Consider the following 23,455-nt stretch of genomic DNA (forward strand, 5'->3'; position numbering starts at 1 on the left):
AATAATAATAATAATAATAATAATAATAATAATAATAATAATAATAATAATAATAATAATAATAATAATAATAATAATAATAATGGTTCACAGGAAGGGAAAGGCGCAGTATCTGTCACGCTTGTTTCTGTGGACACCTGAACCGCGCCGTAAGGGAAGGGAGAAAGATGGAAGTGAAAGGGGAAAGAGGAGCCGTAGTGGAGGGCTGCAGACTACCACTGATTGATTTGATTGATTTATAGGAAGGGAAAAGGCGCGGTATCTGTCTCACTTGTTTCTGTGGACACCTCAACTACGCCGGAAGGGAAGGGAGGAAGATGGGAGTGAAAGTGGAAAGAGAGAAAGAGGAGCCGTAGTGGAGGGCTGCGGAGTAATTTCGACCACCTGGGGATCTTTATCGTGCGCTGCCATCGCACAACACACGGACGCCTCTTCGTTTCACCTCCATCGAAACGCAGCCGCCGTGGTCGGGATCGAGCCCGGGTACTCCGGCGTCTTACCACTCGGGCGTCTTACCACTGCACCACCCCGGCGGGGCTTTACATGCAAACTGATTTAGTTTGTGGGGTTTAACGTCCCGAAGCAACTCAGGCTATGAGAGACGCCGTAGTGGAGGACTCCGGAAATTTCGACCACCTGAGGTTCTTTAACGTCCACTGACATCGCAAAACACACGGGCGCTTGACTGCGCCCCCACAGAAATGCGGCAACCGAGGTTGGGATTCGATCCCGCATTCTTGGGAACAGTTGTCGAGCGCCCTAACCCTGCGCCTCTCTGGCGGGTTTCACATGTTAACTCGACGATGGTACGATGGAATTTTATCGAGACGGCATTTTCCAATAGTCTAGCACACGCCGATATTCACTTCGCAGCGGTTAAGAGAGTCCATTTCAGCGTTAACGTCACTAGTTCGAGTGGACAGGCTGGAAAATTCTTAATTTAAATTTATTCGCAATGAATGTATGTTATCTTGCGGATAAGGACCAATGATACTACAAAGAGCCATTACACATATTTTTATCCAGGAAAAAAAAAAATACTATGTATGTATATGTCTCCCTATAAGCCGGGAAATGACAAGGTACCTTAAACACGCTGGTATTGTTAATTTCTCGTTAAAATGAGTTAATACGTTAATTTGAATTCACTTTATTCTGGCCAGATCGCTGTCGCAGAGGTGCTGCTGAATAGCTGATGTTTCAGAGTCGAAAGATATATTGTCAATGTGGAACCACCAGGACCGGATTAACAACCATAAGGGCCCGGTTAAAAAAAGATTAAAAATAAGAGGGCCCCTACAAGCCCTTTGCCTTACATCATTTATTGTAACTTGATATTTGACGCGTTTTCGAATTTCCTCCAGAGAACACGCGCCATATTTACTCGAACAATTTGCGGACGGTTTACGAACATCGCCTGATAATATCCCGCGGAGACAGACTGGCATCTAGATTGAGCTATTCAAAGAAATGACGTCCTCCCTCAAATATAGAACGCACCTATTCGTGAAACTTAAAATTTTCTGAGTATATATTTTCTTGGCTAATTCAATAGCGCAGGACGACTGGCTGTGTGTGAGTCAATCACCAATAATCTAAATGTTGTGTGAATTCATCCAGCAAGACGAATTGAAGCTCGTCTTAGTCAATGTTTCTACAGAAACTGCGATATTATGTTGTACACTCTGACTTAAACTACACCAAATAGTGTTTATAACTAAAGAATTGTCATAATGCGGGGAGCTAAATTTTAGTGAAAATATGGCGCCTATAGAAAATGACATCATTACTGAAATGGCACAAAATTAAAGTTTGACAGCTCATATAGTCAGTCATACATATTTAGATTACATACATAAGTCCCCATTCTAAAAGCCAGTATATTCACATTTTGCACATAATTTCCACATTTAGAACACAAGGAAGCACTTTTGTATGCGTCAAGCACCTTTTGTTTTGGCATTGACGGAATAAATTTACATTTTACGATATAGCGTATGCACGTCATTCCACCGAGAGGCTTTTGTCGCCATAGACGGTGGTCGAAAAAAAAAAAAAGGTGGACACTGAAATTATAGTGGACACTTAAGCTCTGCTTGTAAATGTATGATGGGATAGTGTTAATGGCTCCCGTTTGCTGTCTCTAGGATATATTGCTGAGTGCTTTAAAAAAGGACCTGCCATTTACGCCGCATGTTATAGATTTCCTGACTGTTCATAATCAATGGGGTGATACTGTTCTAAATCATGTTGCTTTGCCTCCGCCGGGTTTAGCAAATGACAATGGCTGTGAAGCCCAGTGACATGTATTCTTGCTCAACGAGGTAGTGACTCATTGAAAGTAAGCTACAATGACCAAAGTGAGAAATCTTCCACGGATGCCAATTTTGAAAAAGCTGACTAATTTTGAACATTTCTGAATTATACAGCACCCTTACTTTTCGCTAATACTTTCAGACGCACTGTACTTTAATTTGGATTTTCACCCCCCTGCATTTCTCATTGTGAGCAGGAAATGAAAAAAAGAAAAAATGAGACACCTTCGATAAACCTGAATGAATGCCAGTTTTGAGTGAACTGGCCAACCTGAAGCGTTTTTGAAACTTTGTGAACCCTTAATTTTGCTAGAGCGCTTTGTGGCATTATACTTTGACTTTGCCCCACTGTAAATATCATTGTAACAGGAAATGAAAAAAAAAAAAAAAGCTTAGATGGCTACGAGTTTCTGTATTCGCTTCCCGCGAGAAGTACTTATAGGTTTGAATTCGTCATACAATTTTTTTTTGTTTTACTGTCGCTATGGTGGTGCTGTGGTAATTTGACAGCATCACTTCGCGCACAATGGACACACACACCGTAATTCGGATTTAGTGCCTCATGGAGGAGTGCGTTTGCTACAAAATAGGTGGTAGACCTGTCCTCCGCCCATAAAGGTATGACGCGATAGTGTCACTGCCTCCCGTTCTCCTGATTTTTCTTGGGAATTTTCGTTCGCGACCATAACCTCTGCTGCTCGCTTATTCAGTAATCTTTTAACATTTGTCTAATCGTGTCAGATTCATTCTCTTTCGCATACGCTTGTAAAATACGACATTATGCGAAAGACCGCCCGAAATAGGCACATAGCACCGCTTTTTGACCGCGCCGCTGGGCTGGCGCAGCGGTTACGGCGCTCGACTACTGTTCCCAAGGATGCGGGATCGAATCCTGGCCTCGGTGGCCACTTTTCGACGGAGGCGAAAAGGAAGGCGCCCGTGTGCTGTGCGATGTCAGTGCACGTTAAATAACCCAAGGTGGTCGCAATTTCCGGAGTCCTCCACTACAGCATCTCTCATAGCATGAATCGCTTTGGGGCGTTAAACTCCTTAGAGCTAAACTAAACGAAACCAATAATACTTTTAACGATAAGTTATTTGACAAGAGAAGGCGGCAACTGAACAATGTGCACCCTCGAAACGTACAGTTTGTTAACATCAGGTTCAGGGTACCTAGTAAAGTTTAGAGCTGTAGTGCTTTTATAATTTTATTGTTTGTTTAATTTAGCGCTTTATTCCCCATGCTTCTAGAAGCTATTTTCCTTTATAAACTGCACTTTTTATTAATTCTTTCCATCTAGCCGGGCTGTTAAGCTGCGTGCTATGCGCCTTCTTTGTTATTTTTTCTTTTCTCTGGGTGCGACCAAGATGTTGCACATCAGATTCACCGTAGCATTGTGCGTTCAAGTGACACGCAGTAAGTCTCTTAGCACAACTGACTCTGTATTCCTGGAAGGAATCAAGATCGTGATAGCCACCTTTTGAAGTACAGTTTTTCACGGGCGCAAGGTCCGTAAGTATCAGTCTGACATTTCGAGGCGCTTATCTCATTTTTGTTCCAAGTCATCGGTAGAACTGATCCTTATAAACCAGCTGCGAGGACCGCAATGCACAAAACACTTTCCGTTTTTAACCCTAGTAAGCATCTATTCCTTTTTTTTTTTTTGTTTTTGCCCTTGACCAGCCACAGCAGTGCCTTCGTATGAACTGACAGGTTCTCGTTGAAATATATTTTAGATTATTTTTGCTCAGCCACTTGTCCGTTATCGCACTAGATGAAAAGTGAAATAGCACATGGTCGATCTTCTTTTCGGTGTTTTTTATCGCCTTTTAGAGGATGACCATGTCATCCCACATATTCTAAGAATTCGCGCGTTCGTAAGAAGCCAACAAATTCTTTTCGTGGGTGTCGCCTCTGACGCTAAAAGATAGCAGATTCGCAATGCTGCGCTGAGGTGGCAGAGATGGCAGCGGAAGAAGCGTGATGCAGTTTGGTGTGCGGGCTCCGGCATCACGGGAGTGGCAGGCTGTGCTCGGCTCTGGAACTCCGGGACCAGAAAACGGTTGCACCTCCATCACTTGTAGTCAGCCGTGCAGTCATGGTACAACGTGGTGAGTTTTGATGAGGACGTCCTCCGGTTAGCAAGAATTCACAAATGCTTTCGCGAGAGTGGGCGTGTTCAATCAGTTATCTTTGTCTTCCATTAAATGAAGCTGCCGGGGGCCACAGTCATCGGTACACTATATGAATATACTTATCCATCATTTCTCGTACATAACCATAGTGATTGCTTCGCTTTGAGCGTTCGCCTCGTGATACCGAAAGTGCACAGTCGACCAGATACTTTGGGAATGCCCTAAGTCTCCGGGTGCTAGAGACAACATTAAAAGCAGAGAAGCCTAGGTTGCTGCGAAGCGACGTCCCCGCTGACCAGCAGAAAGCCGTCCGCCTGGCGGCTGAGGCCGCGAATAACCAATGCATATTCACCAGTCCTTAGTCGTTGAGGTTCTAGCCCCCATTCCTCAGGCCTGCGTGCCAAGAGCGGGGAGTAGGGGGCCCTCCTAAATTGGTGGAAATTAAAGTTTCAATCAATCAATCAATCAATCAATCAATCAATCAATCAATCAATCAATCAATCAATCAATCAATCAATCAATCAATCAATCAATCAATCAATCAATCAATCAATCAATCAATCAATCAATCAATGAATCAATGGACGCAGAGTGGCATCGGGTAACCACTGGTTTTCTCTATAGGTACCAGCCTTCCTCTAGTTGCCTGAAGCTCTGCATCTACAAAGTGCTTCAGAAAATATGCACGTAACGTTAGATATAAAATAACACTATATTGTAATATAATGGTGAAAAACCAGAGCGAGAGACAAAAGCACGGAATAAAAAAAGCAATCAACCCCGCCGCTGTGGCGCAGTGCACTCGATTGACCTCATCTGACACTCATCAAGTGTCCCTAAATTAGATTGATCTGGCAAAAGCTTTTGATAAGGTGCGTCATGATTTTTTGCTTTGCTTTATAGGAGAGTGCTAATATTGGCGATGTCTTGCTTTAAGGTGTTAAACTGTCTTATAAAACGGCCACTACAAGACTGATTGTTAATTAAAACTTTGTGAAACGTATTCCGCTTAAATCATCTGTTAGAGAGGGCTGTCCGCTATCGCATTTGTTATTCGCGTTATATCTTGAGCCCCTATGTCGTAGTATCATCAGGAACGAAGTAGTTCGTGTCTTCTCACTTTTGAAATGTGAAATTAAAATTTTGGCTTATGATGATGACATTGCCCTTTTCTGTTCTGATATAAAGAGTGTGATCGAGGTTTTGCGCGTAACTGAACGTTTTTGGAATATTTCGGGGGCGTCTCGTAACCTTGATAAATGAAATGAGTTCTGATTACGTCATTGGGGTACAAAACGTAATTTTTTTTTTCCGTTATCAGGTGTGACTACGATGACTTAAAGTATTTGGTGGTTCCCTTGCACCAACATCGCAATATTAAGCCTCACTGGGATGCTCGGATGTCGTCAGTTAGGCGACAAACCCAGGCTTAGATGCCTAGGGAACTGTCTCTATTTGTACGAGCACAAGTTTGCAATGTCTTCTTGATTTCGAAGCTTATCTATGTATTGCAGGTGTTGCATTGTGCAAGAAACAAAGTACAGTCCATGCATTGAATTTTTCCTACTTTTGTGTGGCGCTCTCAGTGGGAGCCTATGCGTCGAGATAATTTGTTTCTCCCTCTGGAGGCTGGTGGAGCTGTTCTTCAGCACTTGTTTGCTCATCAGCTTGTTTCTGGATTTTTCTTTTTTAAAACGGCAAGCCATCCCTTCCTCCTAGCTGTGTTTATTAGTCGGTTAAGTGCCCATTTGACTGATTTGTTAGCGCCCACTTGTCATTAGAGTGAGGGCTCTTTGTGAGGTTTTGTTAAGGAAGTTGCCGACACATTCTATTTCTTCACTGTACGATTTTCCTTAGAATACCTATACAGTCTATGCAGAAGACAGTTGAGAAACGTTCTTATTGAGACATTATTTCCTGTACCGATGTATTGGCAGCCTTACCTCCCCTTTCTAGACAACAGTGTATTAAAGCGGGTTTAACGGATATGTATACAATCAGCCGCAAAGACTTTCTTTTTTAAACTTCCCACGTCAACCTTACCTGTCAATACGTGGCTTCGTGCAAATGGGACTTTTGTGCCATGGTCAGTGGACTGTCGCCTGTGCCAGCAGCCAGAAACTATAGATCATTGCTCTGTGTATTGCCGTGATGCAGTGTTTTTTTTTTTTTTTTTTTTTTTTTTGTGGGGCGGGGCATTCTTCAATGGACTCTCAAAAAGGACATTGATATTACGCCATATACTGTAAGAGTTGTGCCTGCAGTGGAGGCTTCTGAGGTGCAATGATATCTTTTTGTGCTCATGGGGCTGTTTAGCCTGTGGAAGAGCCGCATGACAGACCGCCACGCAGAGCCACCACGTTCATCGAAGTCACTGTTCAGAGAGCAGTATGGAGCGGGGGGTATATGCTGGGCAGGAGGAGCGACATCCTGCCTGGTTACCTTTTTACTAGATGCATGTATATGTCTCCCGAAACTTCGATGTGGGAGCAAAGTGAGACCTCGATGCTGGTGTGACTGATATGGCAGGTTGAGGGATGTGACCTGAATAAATCGGGCTTGAAGTACTTCCACGCAATAAAAAAAAAAAGTGGTGGCGCAGTGCAGTGGTCAGGGCCCTTGAGTGCTGTGCCCAAGGACGCGGGATCGAATCCCGGCCGTGGCGGCCACTTTTCGACAGAGGCTAAAGGCAAGGCGCCCGTATGCTGTGCAATGTCAGTGCACGTTAAAGAACCCCGGGTGGTAGAAATTTCTGGAGCCTTCCACTACGGCGTCTCTCATAGCCTGAGTCGCTTGGGACGTTAAACGCGACAAACAACTAAAAGGCAAGCAGTAAGGGTTTTTGTTTTTATCTGATTTCTTCGGAAAAGAAGAAAGGAGAAAAAGAAAGAAAATTATTACTCGTGCGTTGGCACTGCGCAATCTTTTGGTTCAATATTAGTAGAAAGTGTTATCGGTGTTGAGGCAGTGTGCGATAATTCTCGTTACTGCCGAGTTACGTCCTTTTCTAGCTTTTGTCAGTTCGACAGCGTCCGAGCCAGAAAAGGGAACGCAGTAAATTTAGGAGCGGAGAAATACGTTCTTCAAAACTAGTTTTGAACCAGAGCGTTTCTACAACAGCAAAGCCGCAAAGACGGCGCTCTCTACCGGAAACGCTCCGTCGCAGCTGCCGGCGTTTCATAGCGCTCTGTATGTTCTCTGAACAAAAAACAAAAATTCACTATCGATCGCTGCTGTCTCCCTTTGCGGCAACGCTTCCGCGTCAGTCAGTCCGGGGACTGTACTTCGGGAAACTTTTGAACGGAAACAGTTATTCTGCAGACTGCGCTCGTTTACTCGGTTTCTACGACCGTTTCCTTTCGTAATGTTCGGTGCTGCTTTCGGCGTGGTGGCCTCGAGGTGTTCGATTTGTTGTTTGCTTTTATCTTCAAGACTGACGTTTCGCCGATATACAAAAATATGTTAGGGAAACTTAATACAGCACAAGCCGGTAACAAGCGTTCAAAGAGGAAGAGGACAAATGACAAGTGATGTTGAAGCGCAAAAGAAGACGTAGAACGGGATACCGGGTCACAAAAATGGCGGTCATAAAGGTGGTGGAGTAGCAGGAAACGCTGAATCACGTGACAAGGCAAAGCGCGCTGTGCAAAAAGGAGAATTTCGATGTCGCTTAGCACAACCATCAAGCTCCTTTTGCAGCTGTTGTAGATATTTTTTCACGTACGTGCGCTTTGCAACTCACGAAGCCTAACCTAGCCTAACCTAACCTAACCTAACCTAACCTAACCTAACCTAACCTAACCTAACCTAACCTAACCTAACCTAACCAAGCCGCATGAACGTGGCCTGGCAGCATCTTTTCTGAGTTGGGTTGCAAGGTTTTCGGTGGGTTCGATTTTCACCTTCGAAGGAGCTACCCGGTTCGGCAGCTCCTGCCAACTCACTGTTGTCTTGTGCGTCCCGTGACGTCACAACACTCGGCAACCAATCACTGTCCGGCAATGTCTCCCGTCACGTGTCGAATGTACGTGATTTTTCGCTCTCAGCGCAAACGCCGACGCCAAAACTCTGACGTCAGCCCTAAAGTGTCCTTGGTATGAGACTCAACTGGCCAGGTCAAATTAACCTATTTAACCGCAATCAAAAGGAACGAGACATTGGAACGGTGATGTGTTGCGGAAAACGGCTAGGCTTTGAACGAAATCTTCTATTTGGTCGTAATTCAAGAACGTCGCGTCCTTTGCGCAGCTCGCTGTCCGGCGCAGCTTCCCGACTGCGGTCAGCAATTTGCGCGTGTGCTCAGAAACTCGCTCGTTCTCAAAAAAAAAAAAAAAAAAGTTCAGATACAAGAACAAGGTGAGTTAGCTTTTTTCGGTCCCTGCGAAAGGAACTATACTGTGGTCTCACTTCTTTCAGTTGCTTTTAAGTTTCCTTTCTTTTGCCTCTAACCCCGGCATCATAAAGCCGCCTGGACGTTTTCTACCGAAAGGAAACCGGAAATCGAAGTATTGGACGGAACCGGGGCGCCAGCTGCGCCCGATGTGGAAGTGGGACCTGTGTTAGCGGCAGAGACGTCCCTGGCGAATATCTGTTTTTTTTTTTTCTTTTTTTTTTTCCTCTTATTTGTGTGGATGGTTTTGGGCGGTACACAGATGATACGCTTCCCGCTGTTTGATGGAGAGTTGAGTGCGCTAGATTTCTGAGCCGACTGCGTATCGCAGACACGACAGCATACAAAAGTCGTAAAGAACCAGCTGATGCCAGATTGGCCCACAGAAAAGGAAAACCACTAAACTGCAAAAGGGTAACGCGTGGTATTACTGACGGATTGAATATTCTACCCAGATCCTGGATTAGTGCTCGGAGTGATGTCAAATCATAAGGTGATTTTTTTTTTATAAATTGCAAAAGGTGTTTGAGGCGTAGTCTCGGCTGAAATTAACGGAGCATGTTTCGGCGAACAAACGCTCGCCATACCTTGCCAATACAAAAATAGCTGCGACTTTATAGATGCGGGAATACGTACCGCTAGCGCGCTCGCGTATGAGCCGAAGATTTGCCTCATGATCTCTGCAGATAGATAGATAGATAGATAGATAGATAGATAGATAGATAGATAGATAGATAGATAGATAGATAGATAGATAGATAGATAGATAGATAGATAGATAGATAGATAGATAGATAGATAGATAGATAGATAGATAGATAGATAGATAGATAGATAGATAGATAGATAGATAGATAGATAGATAGATAGATAGATAGATAGATAGATAGATAGATAGATAGATAGATAGATAGATAGAGAGAGAGAGAGAGAGAGAGAGAGAGAGAGAGAGAGAGAGAGAGAGAGAGAATAAACAACTTTATTTCGTTGATGGAATTGCGTGGATGGTTCCTTAGTTCAGGATTACAATGCCGGGGTGGCGCAGTGGTTACGGCGCTCGACTACTGTTCCCAAGGACGCGGGATCGAATCCCGGCCTCGGCGGCCGCTTTTCCATGGAGGCGAAAAGCAAGGCGCCCGTCTGCTGTGCGATGTCAGAACACGTTAAAGAATCCCCGGTGGTCGAAATTTCCGGAGTTCTCCACTACGGCGTCTCTCATATCCTGAGTCGCTTTGGGACGTTAAACCCCACAAACCAACCAATCAACCAACAATGGCTTGGGCTGGCTCCCGGGTCCTGACAAGCAGCTTGCGCTGTTCAGAGAGATCCGTCCCAGGTGGCACAAAATCTGGCCCATTATTGGTACTGTGGTAGTAATGCACTGGTCTTATGTTGCGTCGGATACTATACAACAAAATACCAATATTGTACCAATTATTTATTCGGCCTGGGGTATGGGCCACCTCCGTACCCCACTCCGTTTGGCTGAGTGCTCCAGTTTTATATTTCTCTAATTCCTTGCAATTCCATATCATGTGAATGATGACAGAAACATCTCCGCACCAGGTGCATATATTGTTTCTGAATTTTCCAAGTCAAATTTTGTGGTACTCTACTACATTTGAGAAAACCCTAGCCTGTATGTTCTCCAGGCTACTGCTTCCTGTCTTCTGGGGTCTTTGTGGGGCTCTGCGTGTCGTTTCCTTCCTGATTTGAAGTATTCTATTAGTTCCGAATATGTGATAGAGATTGGCGGCTTTTTGGGGCAAGTGGTGCAGTCCCACAGAAAGTATGCCCTCGGGCTATCCTGTTGGCTGCCTCGTTGCCGTCGATTCCCTCGTGTGCCGGTATCCACAGAATAGTGTGTTTCAAGTTGCCAGTCTTGTTTTCCTGTTCCATTATTTGGAGTGCCTCTTTGCATATCCATCACCAGGAAGAATGCTCGACAGGCTCTTTGGGAATTGCTGAGTAAAATTTTTTCTTCCTTGGTTGTTTGCATGGTTAATTTCAAGGGCGAGTGCAATTTTCTCCGCATCTTCTAGATAGTTGTTGGCCTGGACCGTTCAGCTGATCCACTTCTCTTCCGTTGCGGTTAACTGCAGTGGCTATCACTGCTTTTCTTCCCAGACATTTACTGGCGTCTACCTAGAGTGGGGTAGTTGTTTCTGATGGCGTTGATTTGTATGCGGCTAGCTCGATCTTACTCCGAGCCTTCGTATCTATGAATTATTGTCCGGCGTGACCGATTGTATTACTGAAATCGGATTAGGGGTTCAAGCACCTTCCTTCTTTTAACACTATGCCGGTATGGATGGATGAATGGAAAAACTTTATTTTCGTCAGAGAGCATGTGTGGACGATTTCGTGTTAGATGGCCATCAACCCATGGCTGACGGCGACCTGGGTGGCCCACTCCACGGCCCTGGTCTGGACGACCCGGTCTGAGCTGGCCAACACGGCCTCCCACTGCTCGAGGGAAGGATCACACATAATATCCGCCGGTGGCGGTGCTATGCTACAGCTCCATAATATGTGGTCATAGGTTGCCAATTCCTGACACCATTTGCACTCCGGCTGAATGTCCGGGTAGATTTTGCTCAACACGTATAGGTTGACGAAACATCTAGCCTGCAATCGTCGCCAGACGCATTCCTGTGCCTTCACCAATTGCTTGTCCGAGGGTGGGTAAATCCTCCGCTCAAGTTTGAAATGATCAGTAATATCATGAAAGGATACCAGCCCATCTCTCGTGGACCTTCCCGGAACGTCCGGTTCACCTACTCGGCTGACGAAACCTCGAGCATTCATGTGAGCCGTCTCGTTCCCAGGATTCCCAGAGTGTGCTGGTACCCAGACAATTTCCGCCTCCGTAGTCCCTCGCCCCGTGGCCCGATTCAGCAATCGCGCCGCTGTGACAGATATTCTGCCCCTCGCCAAACTTCGTATGGCTGTTTTGGAATCGCTGAAGATCAAGTCAGCATTACTACTAGTAATAGCTAGTGCTATCGCCGCTTCCTCTGCAGTTTCCCCGTTCACTGAAAATACAGCGTCAGCGCCGGAATTTTGAACGAACAACCACGAGTATGGCGTTGGCAGGCGTTAGCTGGTAGCTGACATAGCCGAGTGCCAACTGGCTGTAGAGTTGCTTAACGTTACGTTTGGCAGGAGCTGCCAACTCGGTCCTTTCCTTTGATGCGAGAGGGTGACACCAAAACTAGCCTGGCCGCACATTTGCAATGACGTTGTCCCTAGGCCACGCAGGCACGTTCATGAGGCTCGGTTAGAGCGGGGCTTTATACGTGGTGTGGTAGCCTACGCTATCGCGTCATATCCTAAAGGCGTAGTTTAAGTGTCCTACGTAATTCTTTTTGCTAAGAGCCATAGAAAATAGAGAAGAATGTACTTCTGCTTTATTGATTATGCGAAAGCGTTTGACTGCGTAGATCACAGCAGATTGTGGCAAGCTCTCCAAGAGATGGGAGTTCCAATTCACCTCATCTGTCTACTCAGGAACCTGTATGAAGGACAAGAGGCCACAGTCAGAACTGGGCATGGTCTTACTGATTGGTTTTCGATTGAGAAAGGAGTGAGGCAAGGCTGCATACTGTCACCCTGCCTATTTAACCTATATGCAGAGTGCATCATGAGGAAGGCCGGTCTGGACGAGTCTTCAGCTGGAGTGAAGATTGCTGTTAAGCGTATCAACAACCTTAGATATGCGGATGATACCACTTTAATGGCAGAAAGTGAAGTGGAACTCAAGAGACTTCTGATGCGCGTACAAGAAGAGAGTGAGAAGTTTGGGCTTAAACTGAACATTAAAAAGGCAAAGATCATGGCGTCTTGCCCTATCAAGTCCTGGAGCATCAATGGCCAAGAAGTGGAAGCTGTGACAGATTTTCTCTTCTTGGGCTCCAAGATTACCTCGGAAGGAGACTGCAGCCATGAAATTAGGAGACGCCTGCTTCTGGGAAAGAGAGCAATGGTTAGCCTTGACCGCCTAGTAAAGAGCAGATACATTAGTCTGCCAATCAAGATCCGTATAACTCGTGCTATGGTCTTTCCAGTTGTGATGTATAAATGCGAGAGTTGGACTGTGAAAAAGGCTGACCGCCGAAGAATTGACGCGTTTGAATTGTGGTGCTGGCGAAGACTCTTGAGAGTTCCTTGGACTGCCAGAAGATCAAATCAGTCGATATTGTCGACCATAAACCCTGACTGCGCATTGGAGGGTCAAATTCTAAAGTTAAAGCTCAGCTACTTTGGTCATCTGATGAGAAGAGAGGAGTCGCTGAAGAAAGATTTGATGTTGGGAAAGGTTGAGGGTCGCCGGAGAAGGGGTAAGCAGCGAACGCGATGGTTAGATGGCATCCTCGAGGCACTGCAGATGAAGTTATGTGATGTTAGGAAGGTAGTGAGAGACCGGAAAGCGTGGCGTGAGATGGTCCATAGGGTCACGAAGAGTCGGACACGACTGAACGACTGAACTGACTGACTGACTGATAGAGAATTACAATGGGTGTATTTACGAATCAGGCGTTTTAACCCGCATGGTGATGGGGTTGAGTGTGGCAAAAGAAAAGATTACACGCGTTTTTTTTTATTTCCACGCATGTGTTTAGCTTTCGTCTACGTTGTCAGCTACTAAGTCCTCCACTACGGCGTCTCTCATAGCCTAAGTCGCTTTTGGCCGTTAAACCCCACAAACCAACCAAGACCATTTATTAACAGCTGAGAAACCAAATAAAAGCGAAAACCTAATTTATTGGTCTATGTTTAGAGCGCCTTTAATCTATTCATTCAGTACCTTTCTTGCAATTTATAAACGCACAGTCAGGGACAAAAGTTTGCGGGTTGCTGATTTGTGGAAAAACATTTATTTCTTCGTTGCCTCGCTAGTTTTTTTTGGAACTTTTGTTCTCCGAATAAGGCGCGCATATACTCTCGTGATTGAACCTAATTCGTTCATTATATGTTTGCCCGGTCACACAAAAATAAATATTTTGCCACAAACTCACATCTCTTAAAATTTTGTAACTGATTGTACACGTTGTTTCTTTTGTCCTTTTAAGGTTCTTACCAGAAATCCAAACTGTGCAGCCATCTGTATAAATTATATCCTTTACCGGGAATTCTTACCGTATAATGCAAAAGAATTAGGTCCAAGTAGAATTCCTTGTGGGACTCCTGATTTGGTTGGCTTTAGACTGGATAAAGCCTAATTTAATTTGATGTAGTTGTGTTGTCTTCGAAGTTGAGATTTAGTTACGTGCTGGGAGATTCCACGGTATTCATTGCGTTCCACACAAGGAAAAATTGGGCAGTGTTAGGTTGTGAAACGTTCGTATGCATACAAAAATGAAGCAAAGAAAGACGTTTGTATGCTGTGTAAATGGCGTTGTCTATAAAATTCCATTTCTTTGTGGGCTGGCATACACAGGACAAAGCGGGCGTTGTTTGTATATTCAAAATGACGACAAATCTTCAAGGGTGAATGAACACCTCCGGGAATGCAATAATTGCCGACCCAAGTTTGGAGAGACAGGAGAGACAGGGGTATTGTATCGGCATTCACAACAAAAAATTAGGGAGGTGATGGAAGCATTCTATATCGCCTCGTGTGGAAATTGTCTCAGCAACACTTCGCTCTCGTTATCGAAGAGAGATATCGGCTATCTTCGCAGGTTTTGATCGCTGTTTCGTTTTCTCTTTCTTTTTGGTTCAGGTTTTGGTTCTTAATAAGCTTCCTTGTCTTCCCAATAAATCAGTTGTGAAAAAGGCGTCAGTCCCGTGTTTTCTTCTCTTTGTGTCTGTGTTAAACAGCGCCCACCAAACCATCATCATTGTGTTCCTCACTTTTAAGGAATTCGAAATGAATATCGAGGTCAAATTTATATACTTATACCATTAGAGATTTCTAGTCTTCCCTAGTTATTTTAAAACTGCTCCAGCATTCTTCCTTAAGAATTGAGAGAGCACGTTTTTTGGAGCGAGCTTTCTATAATTTGGTTGTTATTCGGTTGTCAACTTATACCTGTCAGCGAAATACAGAATTCGTGAATGAAAGGCCTTTATTGATCGTTCTCAGCATTTTGGAAGTTTATGCAGAGGCCGACAATTTATAACATAATTTTTTTTACCTGCCTGATATTGGATTAGTGTATTGTCCTAGCAACCTGCATCTAAATAAATTTGTTGCAGTTGTATGCGAAACATTGTAATTGTGTGTTAGACAAGATGCTATTTCATCCCTGACATGTTTTATTGGTTAAATTTTTAAACCGTCTATATAGCGAACCCTGCAAGGGGTTTGTTACTTCTGATACCTAATGCAAAAAAGAGGTGCTTTTACGTCTAGGGCACTTGCTTTAAGAAATAGCAAGTAAAATGTTCTAAAGCAATAACATTAAAGGTCCCGTTCACCAGAAAATGCGCCGTTGTCCTCGTCGAGGCTGTGCTCGAAAAAATTACGGAGGGCACTTAAGCTCCGCGTTTAAGGGAATGACCAAGCAGTAAGGGAATGAACCAAGCCGTATGAACGTGCCTTAGTGGCATATAGGGGTAACGGAGGGTGATATCACAGGCTGACTGTGATATCACCCTCCCATATGAAAGAAGAGGCCCTAGCTGGCAGCTCCTACCAGAAGTGACGTCACGCAACCCTGTGCTCACCCAGTGCGCGGCCATGTCGGCTGCCAGCACCATGGTCATGATTTTTCTCTCACAACGCCAACGCCAGCCACTGACGCCGTATTTTGGCGAACGGGACATAACGTCATCGTGTTAAAATCATCAGCATGAGATTGGCAGGCGGTAGCTGGCAGGTGACATGACCGCGCGCTGAACGTAGTACGTATAGTTGTCTGACATTATCTTTGGCAGGAGCTGCCAACTCGGGCCTCTCTTTTCATATGGGAGGGTGATATCAGAGTCGGCCTGCCTGGTCCCTTGCATTCTGACGCAGACACGTTTCCCCTAGGCCACGCAGGCACAATCATATGGCTTGTAATTTTGCTTCATTTAAACGTCTATTTATTCATTTCTAGAAGGTGCTGAATTCCTCCTACTCCGAGTCAGGAGACTGAATAAACGGTGGTAAAGTTTGTTCTTCTGTTTAATAAGCTTGGCATGATTGGCTATGTCGAATGATGACTGCTATAGTATCTGAAATAAACGACCGCGGTGAGCACTGGTGCGCATCAGTGCTCTATTTCATCTCCGATAATTTCATCTTCGATAATTTCATCCCCGATAATTTAATAGTCGATAATTGCATTACTGCGTGCAGTGCTCCCTTATAAAGCTAGCTCCGGAGCGGCGTGTTGGCTCTGCGGCAACTCCGGCGGAAGTTCATCGAAGATGCCATTAGAGATGAACACCCTTGAAAGGATGGAGATACGAAGAGGACCTAAGAGAGAGGGAGAGAAGAGAGAGTGAGAAAGGAGGTGCAGAGAACCTTTGGAGATAGATTTTCAGGGGAGGTAGCTGCCGCTTGAGAGAGCTACGGGCAGCATGAAAGGCATTGGAAAGGGTGGGGGGTAGTCAGTGGAAATTGCAACGACCCCACACGGACAGGTTGGGTAAGCTGAAGGAAAAAAGCGAATAATTTTCGTTTGGGGTCAATGTGCACTAAAAGGCCGATAACCCTCTCCTATTTTAGGTCAGTTGTACTTCGATGTGGCAGGGGTATATTTTCGAAATATGAGCGCATTTCGAACAATTGATAATTAAATTTGAATTTGAAATAAAAGACCAACTTTGCTGAGCCACCAGCATTTCAATGGTGAAATGTTTTGTTGTGTACCAGGACCTTCGTAGATCTAAAATGAAGCGATGCATATATGACAAGGCTCACGGTCAGGCTAGTACTGAAAACGATGGAAAAATAGACTCAGAGAATCAGAGCGGTCGCGAGTGGAGTTCAATCACGTGGAGTGTATGCGCAATCACGCAGCTTAGTTACTCTGGCTTCAGTGTTTTCGGGTTTCCAGCATTTGCATACCATTATGAATGAGTTTAGGCGGGAAATCAAAGATGCATCAGCGGCTTGTTTTTACCTTATTTTAGTGAAAGCTCGGCTTTATATGCTGCAAATAAAAAAAATCAGAAGAAAAACGGTCTCTGGTTGCTTAGTTTTAGTGCTGCTCTTCCTTTACAATCTAAGCACACGCTCTCCTGCCTTGAGGGAAATTGCCTTCCTTAACTCTTTTCGGGATAAAGTTTCCGGCTTTCTCGTGTTTCCATATCCAATTCGAGTCCTTTATCTCATACATATAATCACACGCGATGCAGCTAAAAAAAAAGCAGTCTGTCTCTCTCTCTCTCTCCCTCTCTTTCACGCACGCATACATCGCAAAGTTTATTAATCCCGAACGCCTACGGCATGCCAGCTAATTGTATTTGGCCCTAACGTTTCGCAACTTCGCTGATTTCTCTTCGGGCTAAATCTGTTTTATTATTCCTTGTCCTAACTCTCTTGGGAGATGCTTTAGCTCGCCTGTACTCAGTGTCTATAGAAGGATGCAGTGCCGAGGAGGCGCAAGAAAGTGTATATTTTGACCGTAGGAGTGCCCGCGCGTCCAATCGCACGTTGTTCTCCTTCAACGTTCAGTCACCCTTCCCTACTTCATCTGCCCATAATAGCTGCAGGCGACGCACGTAAATATCTGCGTGAAGCGATAGTAACTTTTAAAGTTGGCCCAGGGAAAATTGATTTTAGGGTATGCCTGATCCTTGAAACAAATCGAAACTAGGTTTGTAAAAACTCGAAGGCAATAGTGATTTCGTTGGAATTATATTGTCTTTCAATTCGTAAGCAATGAAACACAAGTTCAAATAAACGGGAAATTGAAATTGAGCGAAAATTAACGCGAATTTTCCGCGACGGCTTTTTTGATAATTCTCGCGGCTTCTACACTGCTGCACGCTTTTATTGTGCGTCTGTTTCTTCGTCTCAACGAGCCAGGTTCGCGAAGCGAGGATTCTATCTAACGTTTCTCCCAGGAGGATGCTCTCGTTGCTCGATTTCCGCAGGCGCGTGACTCTCGAAACGAGCCTCAATGATCTCCTTGCTTTTCCGTTTCTATCTCGACCAAGCCCGGGCTCTACAGTAGGCCCACTTCGTCGAGAGCTGATGAACCGTCCGTTTTTACGACACCCAGTTATCTCGTTTAGTTATCAGTATCGCGCGGCAAGCTAGTCTCCAATAAGACTTTCTGGCGATGAGGACGGAGTGCGGTCGATGACGGCTGGTAATGTGATAAGGTCCACTAAGATCGCGCACAGTAAACTTCGTGTCCGGAGAAGAAAATCTTGCCAGTAAGACGAAAACGGTAAAAAAAAAAATGTCTTTAGCAGGGAGCCAAATGTACTGACGGAGAGAGCGATATTAAAAAGACAGAAGCGAAGGAAAGTAAACTAAATGTTATTGCCTGCTCTAGGAGAAATCAACGGTAGGCTTAGACGTGGTCTCTCCTCCTTCCCCCTCTCTCCCCTAGCACTTATATGGTGCGTCTGCTTCTAGGTGGGCTTGGATGCTGCATTACGATGGATTGGCAACTCACCCGTGGGCTGCAACGGCTTCCACGCCCACACTAACTCTCCTACCATCGAGCGCAGCCACTTACGGTAGCAGCTTGGGAAATTTGGTTATTCTTTCGTGACCAAACAGCAAGCGCAGAAGAACGAAACAGGAAGGATGCTGCGCGCTGGCTTCACAGTGCTTGTCTTTCCGGTCCTGTTGTTCTCCGCTGTTTTATGACTCGTGGTAGACACCCGGACTCCGGACAGGAATACAATTTCCGAGGGCATCAGATTTTTGTCAGCTGTGACATGGGGTGGCATAACAACTTCGTTCTGATCTCAGAAACACGACTAATCACGTTATGCCAGCCACGCATACATAGCATGCATTATCCAAACACACGATCCATATGAGAGAGCGTATAAAACGTGTCACCATGCTCACCTCGTAACTGGATTTATATTTCATATTTCAGTAACAACCCTCATCTGGTCTTTCCCTCCACTCACAAAGAAATAAAGATGTCTCTTCCTCTCGCTCTCCATCTGTCTATTCTTTATGGCTTGCTCACGGGAGGCGGCAGCTGTCTTTTCGCGGGACCTGCCTTTGCAGGTGACAGATCACTGTTCCGAACTGCCGAATCGGAAGTTGAAAATCTGCGACAGATCCCGCTTTTCTTCCCAGTGGGGCTACTATAGTGTCTTAGGAAACGAAGGTTAAAATATAATTACAGACAATCGTAGCATATATTCAGGACAGAGGATGTTTCTATCGAGAAGGTCCTCAGTCTTTAGGCCCTTTCTCCAGCTCGTACCTTCTCCAGTTGATTGAACTAAATTTTTAGCTGTATGTTTTCCACTAAGAGCTAAAATATTTCTTTACCCCCTTTTTCATGATGAGAATGGGTAAAAAACGGACACGGGCAGCGTGAATAGACATACTGGATCTGACATCATCTCCCACCAAGCATGAAACGGGGCTCATTTGGCTCACTATAAACCCGCAGGAGCCAGATTTATGCGCAACAGTGACTCTAGAAAAGAACAGGCAGTATCAGCCTGGACACAAAAGGAACCAAAATACTACACGATTTTCCCTACTATGTTTTCCTCTTGCTTTCACGTGACAGCCTCGGTACCGGACTTCTTATCGTATGTCAGTTTAGGGCTATGGCGCAGAAGGAGATGTGGTAAAGCGAAAAAACCCAGGGTAACATTCTGGCCGGCCTATTGGCCCAGAAGTGATGTCTACGATTGTGAGGGTGGGCAGAGTACGTACAGAAAATGGCGGGTGAAATCATCTGCCGCTCTCCGGCCACTTCAAAAAACCAGGCCAAATGTGTGTCCGAATTCGGTAACTCAGCGGTACTGAATAATGTTTAGGATTTTTGTGCTTGTAACAAAAGTGCGAGACAATTACTATACGCGGCAATGCAAAATTCGTTGCAGTTCTGTAAGTATTCCGGCTTTGCCTTATGTTCATCAGGCAAATAATTTGAGTGATACGTGTGCATATGTGCATTTAAACTCCTCCCACAGATGATCAACCTTCAGCTGGCCTCATTTCCCAGATCTTGATTGTTACAAAGGAGTCAGGGGATCTATGACTGGAGAAGTGGCAGATATTTTTGTGTACCGGACAAACACCCGTTATAAAAGGCAAGGTTAATTCATGAGGTGCGTGATGTCATCAAAGCAGTGGGAGGAGTCGCCAAGCGTCGTCAACTCTGCTTCTTGCGGGGTGTGCTCATTTCTCTTCTGCGCGCTCATATCTACCACGAAACATTTCGTATCAGACGGCTCAAATTGAGCACAACCCCTCTCGCCTGCTCCCGCCGTACTCTCCTCCTATACTTTAAATTAACGCTTTTGCTTTCCCCTTTCCCTCTACTTCTATCCTCTCTCTCAAGCCGTATGCACTCTCTCCGCCTTTCTTCCTCGCCCTTCTGTTCTGCTATTTTTCCTTATTCGCCATAAACTTCTGCTTTTACAGTAGTCACGCTTCTACTTCTTTTGGTGGCATCCCAGGTGAACATATAGAACTGGTCTTCAGCTGGTTCCATCTGGAACCAGTTCAACTGGGTTATGGAATAAATCCCAGCTGAAACCAGTTGCTAGCTGGTTCCAACTGGGAGCAGTTGCCAGCTGGTTCCAACTGGGAGCAGTTGCCAGCTGGTTCCAACTGGGAGCAGTTGCCAGCTGGTCCCAACTGAAACCAGTTGCCAATTGGTTCCAGGTGGAACTAGGTCGCTTCTAGTCCCAATTAATACTACGACATTCCTTATTTACACTGTCGCCAGTTGCAGCTTTTATTTTTAACTTCTTATGCTTGGTCTGTACATAACGGTTAACATCACTTTAAACCAAATAATAAGATTACATGCATATGTAATCTGTGCAGAAACAATCACAAAAGACAGTTTTCACAGAATACAGTGGAATAATTTATTAACAGAATTAAGAACGCCACAAATATGAGCCCTTGGCGCCAGCAGTCCTTGGCTTTATCCCCAGACCTAAAAAAGAAGCAAGGTATAAATAATTACTTACAAGGGAACTAGTTTTCTTTAGGAAAAGCAGCTCTATAACAACCACATCCAAACAGTACATGAATTGATGTTACGTTGCGAAGAAAAAATAAGCTAAACAGTTCAGAAGCAGTATCATACAGGCCATACCTGAAATAAAATAAAGTGATAAAACGCGCTTCAATAATTTCAAGTGTAGAAAAGGCAGTCGCATCTGAAATGCTGTTTTTTGTAGTGGTGCACAACCACTTTCAAGCTCGCGAGCTTGGGCGATTATCGCATTGTTCAGGGGCAGTTATGCATTTAGTTTTCACTGTGATGCGCTTCAGCGCAGGCAGTGCCCCCTGCAACCTGCTTTAATCAAAATGAGAATTACTGAGCACGCTATTTGCGCAAGCAAGCATATTAGAAAAAAAGAGCTTCAATTCTGTGAAGGCCACTTGTTTAACCAACGCCTTTGTTAACCATAAACAAGGACGTTGGTCATAAGATTCGCAAGATTGCAAGAGTGGAACGCGTTCTTCTTCGGTACTCGACATACACGGACGCCACCGTGCCGACTACGCTTGGTTTTCGATTTAACAAGCTTCTTAATGCTCTCTGCGTTACAATGTGTTCGTAGATTCACTGCTCTGTTATGCGTACATATTCATATAATCTTCGCTGTGCAGATTTCCACGAAACTCGGTCGCTGTACTCACTTCCAAACGCGGTCGCTTTCGCCGGGGTCATCCATCAATGTGTTATCGCCGTGAACTATTGTTAATTGCGCCAAGGGGATAATCCTTTCACACTACGAACTGGCACAATTGTTGTCCTTCCAGCGCACACAGGTGGATGAAGGCATGCGAGCATACTGCGTGCAATCGCACACGCACAAAAAAAAAAAGAAAGCTGCTGCCGCGAACCGCGGGACGCAGGAAAGCTGCCAATGGCGGCCACACGTGGTACGAAACTACGGCCCAAACACTATGCGCACTAAGTTTCACGCACAGAAAAGAATTTGCCATGATAAAATAACACTATATTTTTACTGAACATTGTTAATTTTTTTAAATAGGTTACACATTCTCGGGAGGGTATCGAAGTGAAACGATGAAATACTCGATGTTCAACAAAACTGCGTGGGCGGCCAGTGCCGCTTCGCGTATTTGCCGGCTCCGCTCCGTGCGACAACTCACAAATGAAACTTTTACAGTCGCTGATCGGCACCAGCTCCCCACCACTACACGTGGCCAAGAACTAGGCTGTACATGTGAGTTAAGGCTCAACTAGAGGAACAATTATAGTTTTCACGACCGCCGCTACAAATGGATGCAACGAATTGTGGCGTGAAAGCTGAGAAATGAATGACAGTCGCGCCATACTGTGTATACATGTGCCATAGTTTTTTTAGGCCAACCAGCTAATTATTTGGGAGATATATAATACAATTAGCTCCAATTGGGTCACATTTAATTTCAAATTCCACTTGGAACCTTACCCAATGGAATTGTAATAATCTCCAATTCCATTTGGAACCTTACCCAATGGAATTGTAATAATCTCCAATTCCATTTGGAACCTTTCCCAATGGAATTGTAATAATCTCCAATTCCATTTGGAACCTTTCCCAATGGAATTCTAATAATCTCCAATTCCATTTGGAACCTTTCCCAATGGAATTGTAATAATCTCCAATTCCATTTGGAACCTTTCCCAATGGAATTGTAATAATCTCCAATTCCATTTGAAACCTTTCCCAGTAGAATTGTAATAATCTCAAATTCCATTTGGAACCTTTCCCAATGGAATTGTAATAATCTCCAATTCCATTTGGAACCTTTCCCAATGGAATTGTAATAATCTCCAATTCCATTTGGAACCTTTCCCAATGGAATTGTAATAATCTCCAATTCCATTTGAAACCTTTCCCAGTAGAATTGTAATAATCTCAAATTCCATTTGGAACCTTTCCCAATGGAATTGTAATGGTCCAATGTTTTTTTTTTTACTTGGTGAGCTAGAAAAGTAAGCTTTTAATTTGCTTTGTCAAGGCCGTTGCTAATCAATGGCCTCCAAAATGAGAATGTTTTGTATTAGTGACTGATTTACTGACTTTCTTACTCAAATACCACCTGGGCAGAGTTCAGTTTCTAGCGGGAAACACATACTCGACAGTTATGGGACCAACTTATTAGTGCTGTGCATGAATCTGTTGGAAATTTAATCCCATGCAGGATAAGCCTTGTTTCAATTTGGGCTGCTGCTGCTGCTACATTCAGTAAGGTTTAATTTCCAGACCGAATGGTTCCAGCTGGCTCCATTTCCAGACTGAGTATAGTTCTAGCCGGTTCCATTTGCCGACTGACTGGTTCCAGCTGATTCCATTTTCAAACTGACAGGTTCCAGGTGATTCCATTTCCAGACTGACTGGTTCCATTTCCAGACCAACTGATTCCAGCTGGTTCCATTTCTAGACCAACTGGTTCCAGCTGGTTTTATTTCCAGACTGGAATGATTCCTGTTGGGGTCCAGCTCGTTCCACTCTGGAACTACATGGTTACCAGCTGGATCAAACTGGA

The 23,455-nt window shown here is 44.6% G+C and overlaps 1 protein-coding gene across 4 annotated transcripts in view; it reads left to right on the forward strand.

The window, feature by feature from the left end:
• The first annotated feature begins 4,177 nt into the window (after nt 1-4,177).
• LOC146178973 (uncharacterized) overlaps nt 4,178-23,455 on the forward strand; it is a 152,060-nt gene continuing 132,782 nt past the window's right edge. For 2 of the 4 annotated variants that reach the window (XM_084578679.1, XM_084578681.1), the window contains exon 1: nt 4,178-4,427. In XM_084578679.1, coding sequence (XP_084434805.1) covers nt 4,415-4,427 — 13 coding nt within the window. In that variant the 5' untranslated portion in view covers nt 4,178-4,414. The remainder of the gene's footprint in view (nt 4,428-23,455) is intronic. The other 2 variants (XM_084578682.1, XM_084578683.1) reach the window with 2 other exon arrangements.

The sequence above is a fragment of the Amblyomma maculatum genome, chromosome 9 (assembly GCF_055883805.1).
Source record: "Amblyomma maculatum isolate TAMU_Amacu chromosome 9, ASM5588380v1, whole genome shotgun sequence".
NCBI lineage: Eukaryota > Metazoa > Arthropoda > Arachnida > Ixodida > Ixodidae > Amblyomma > Amblyomma maculatum.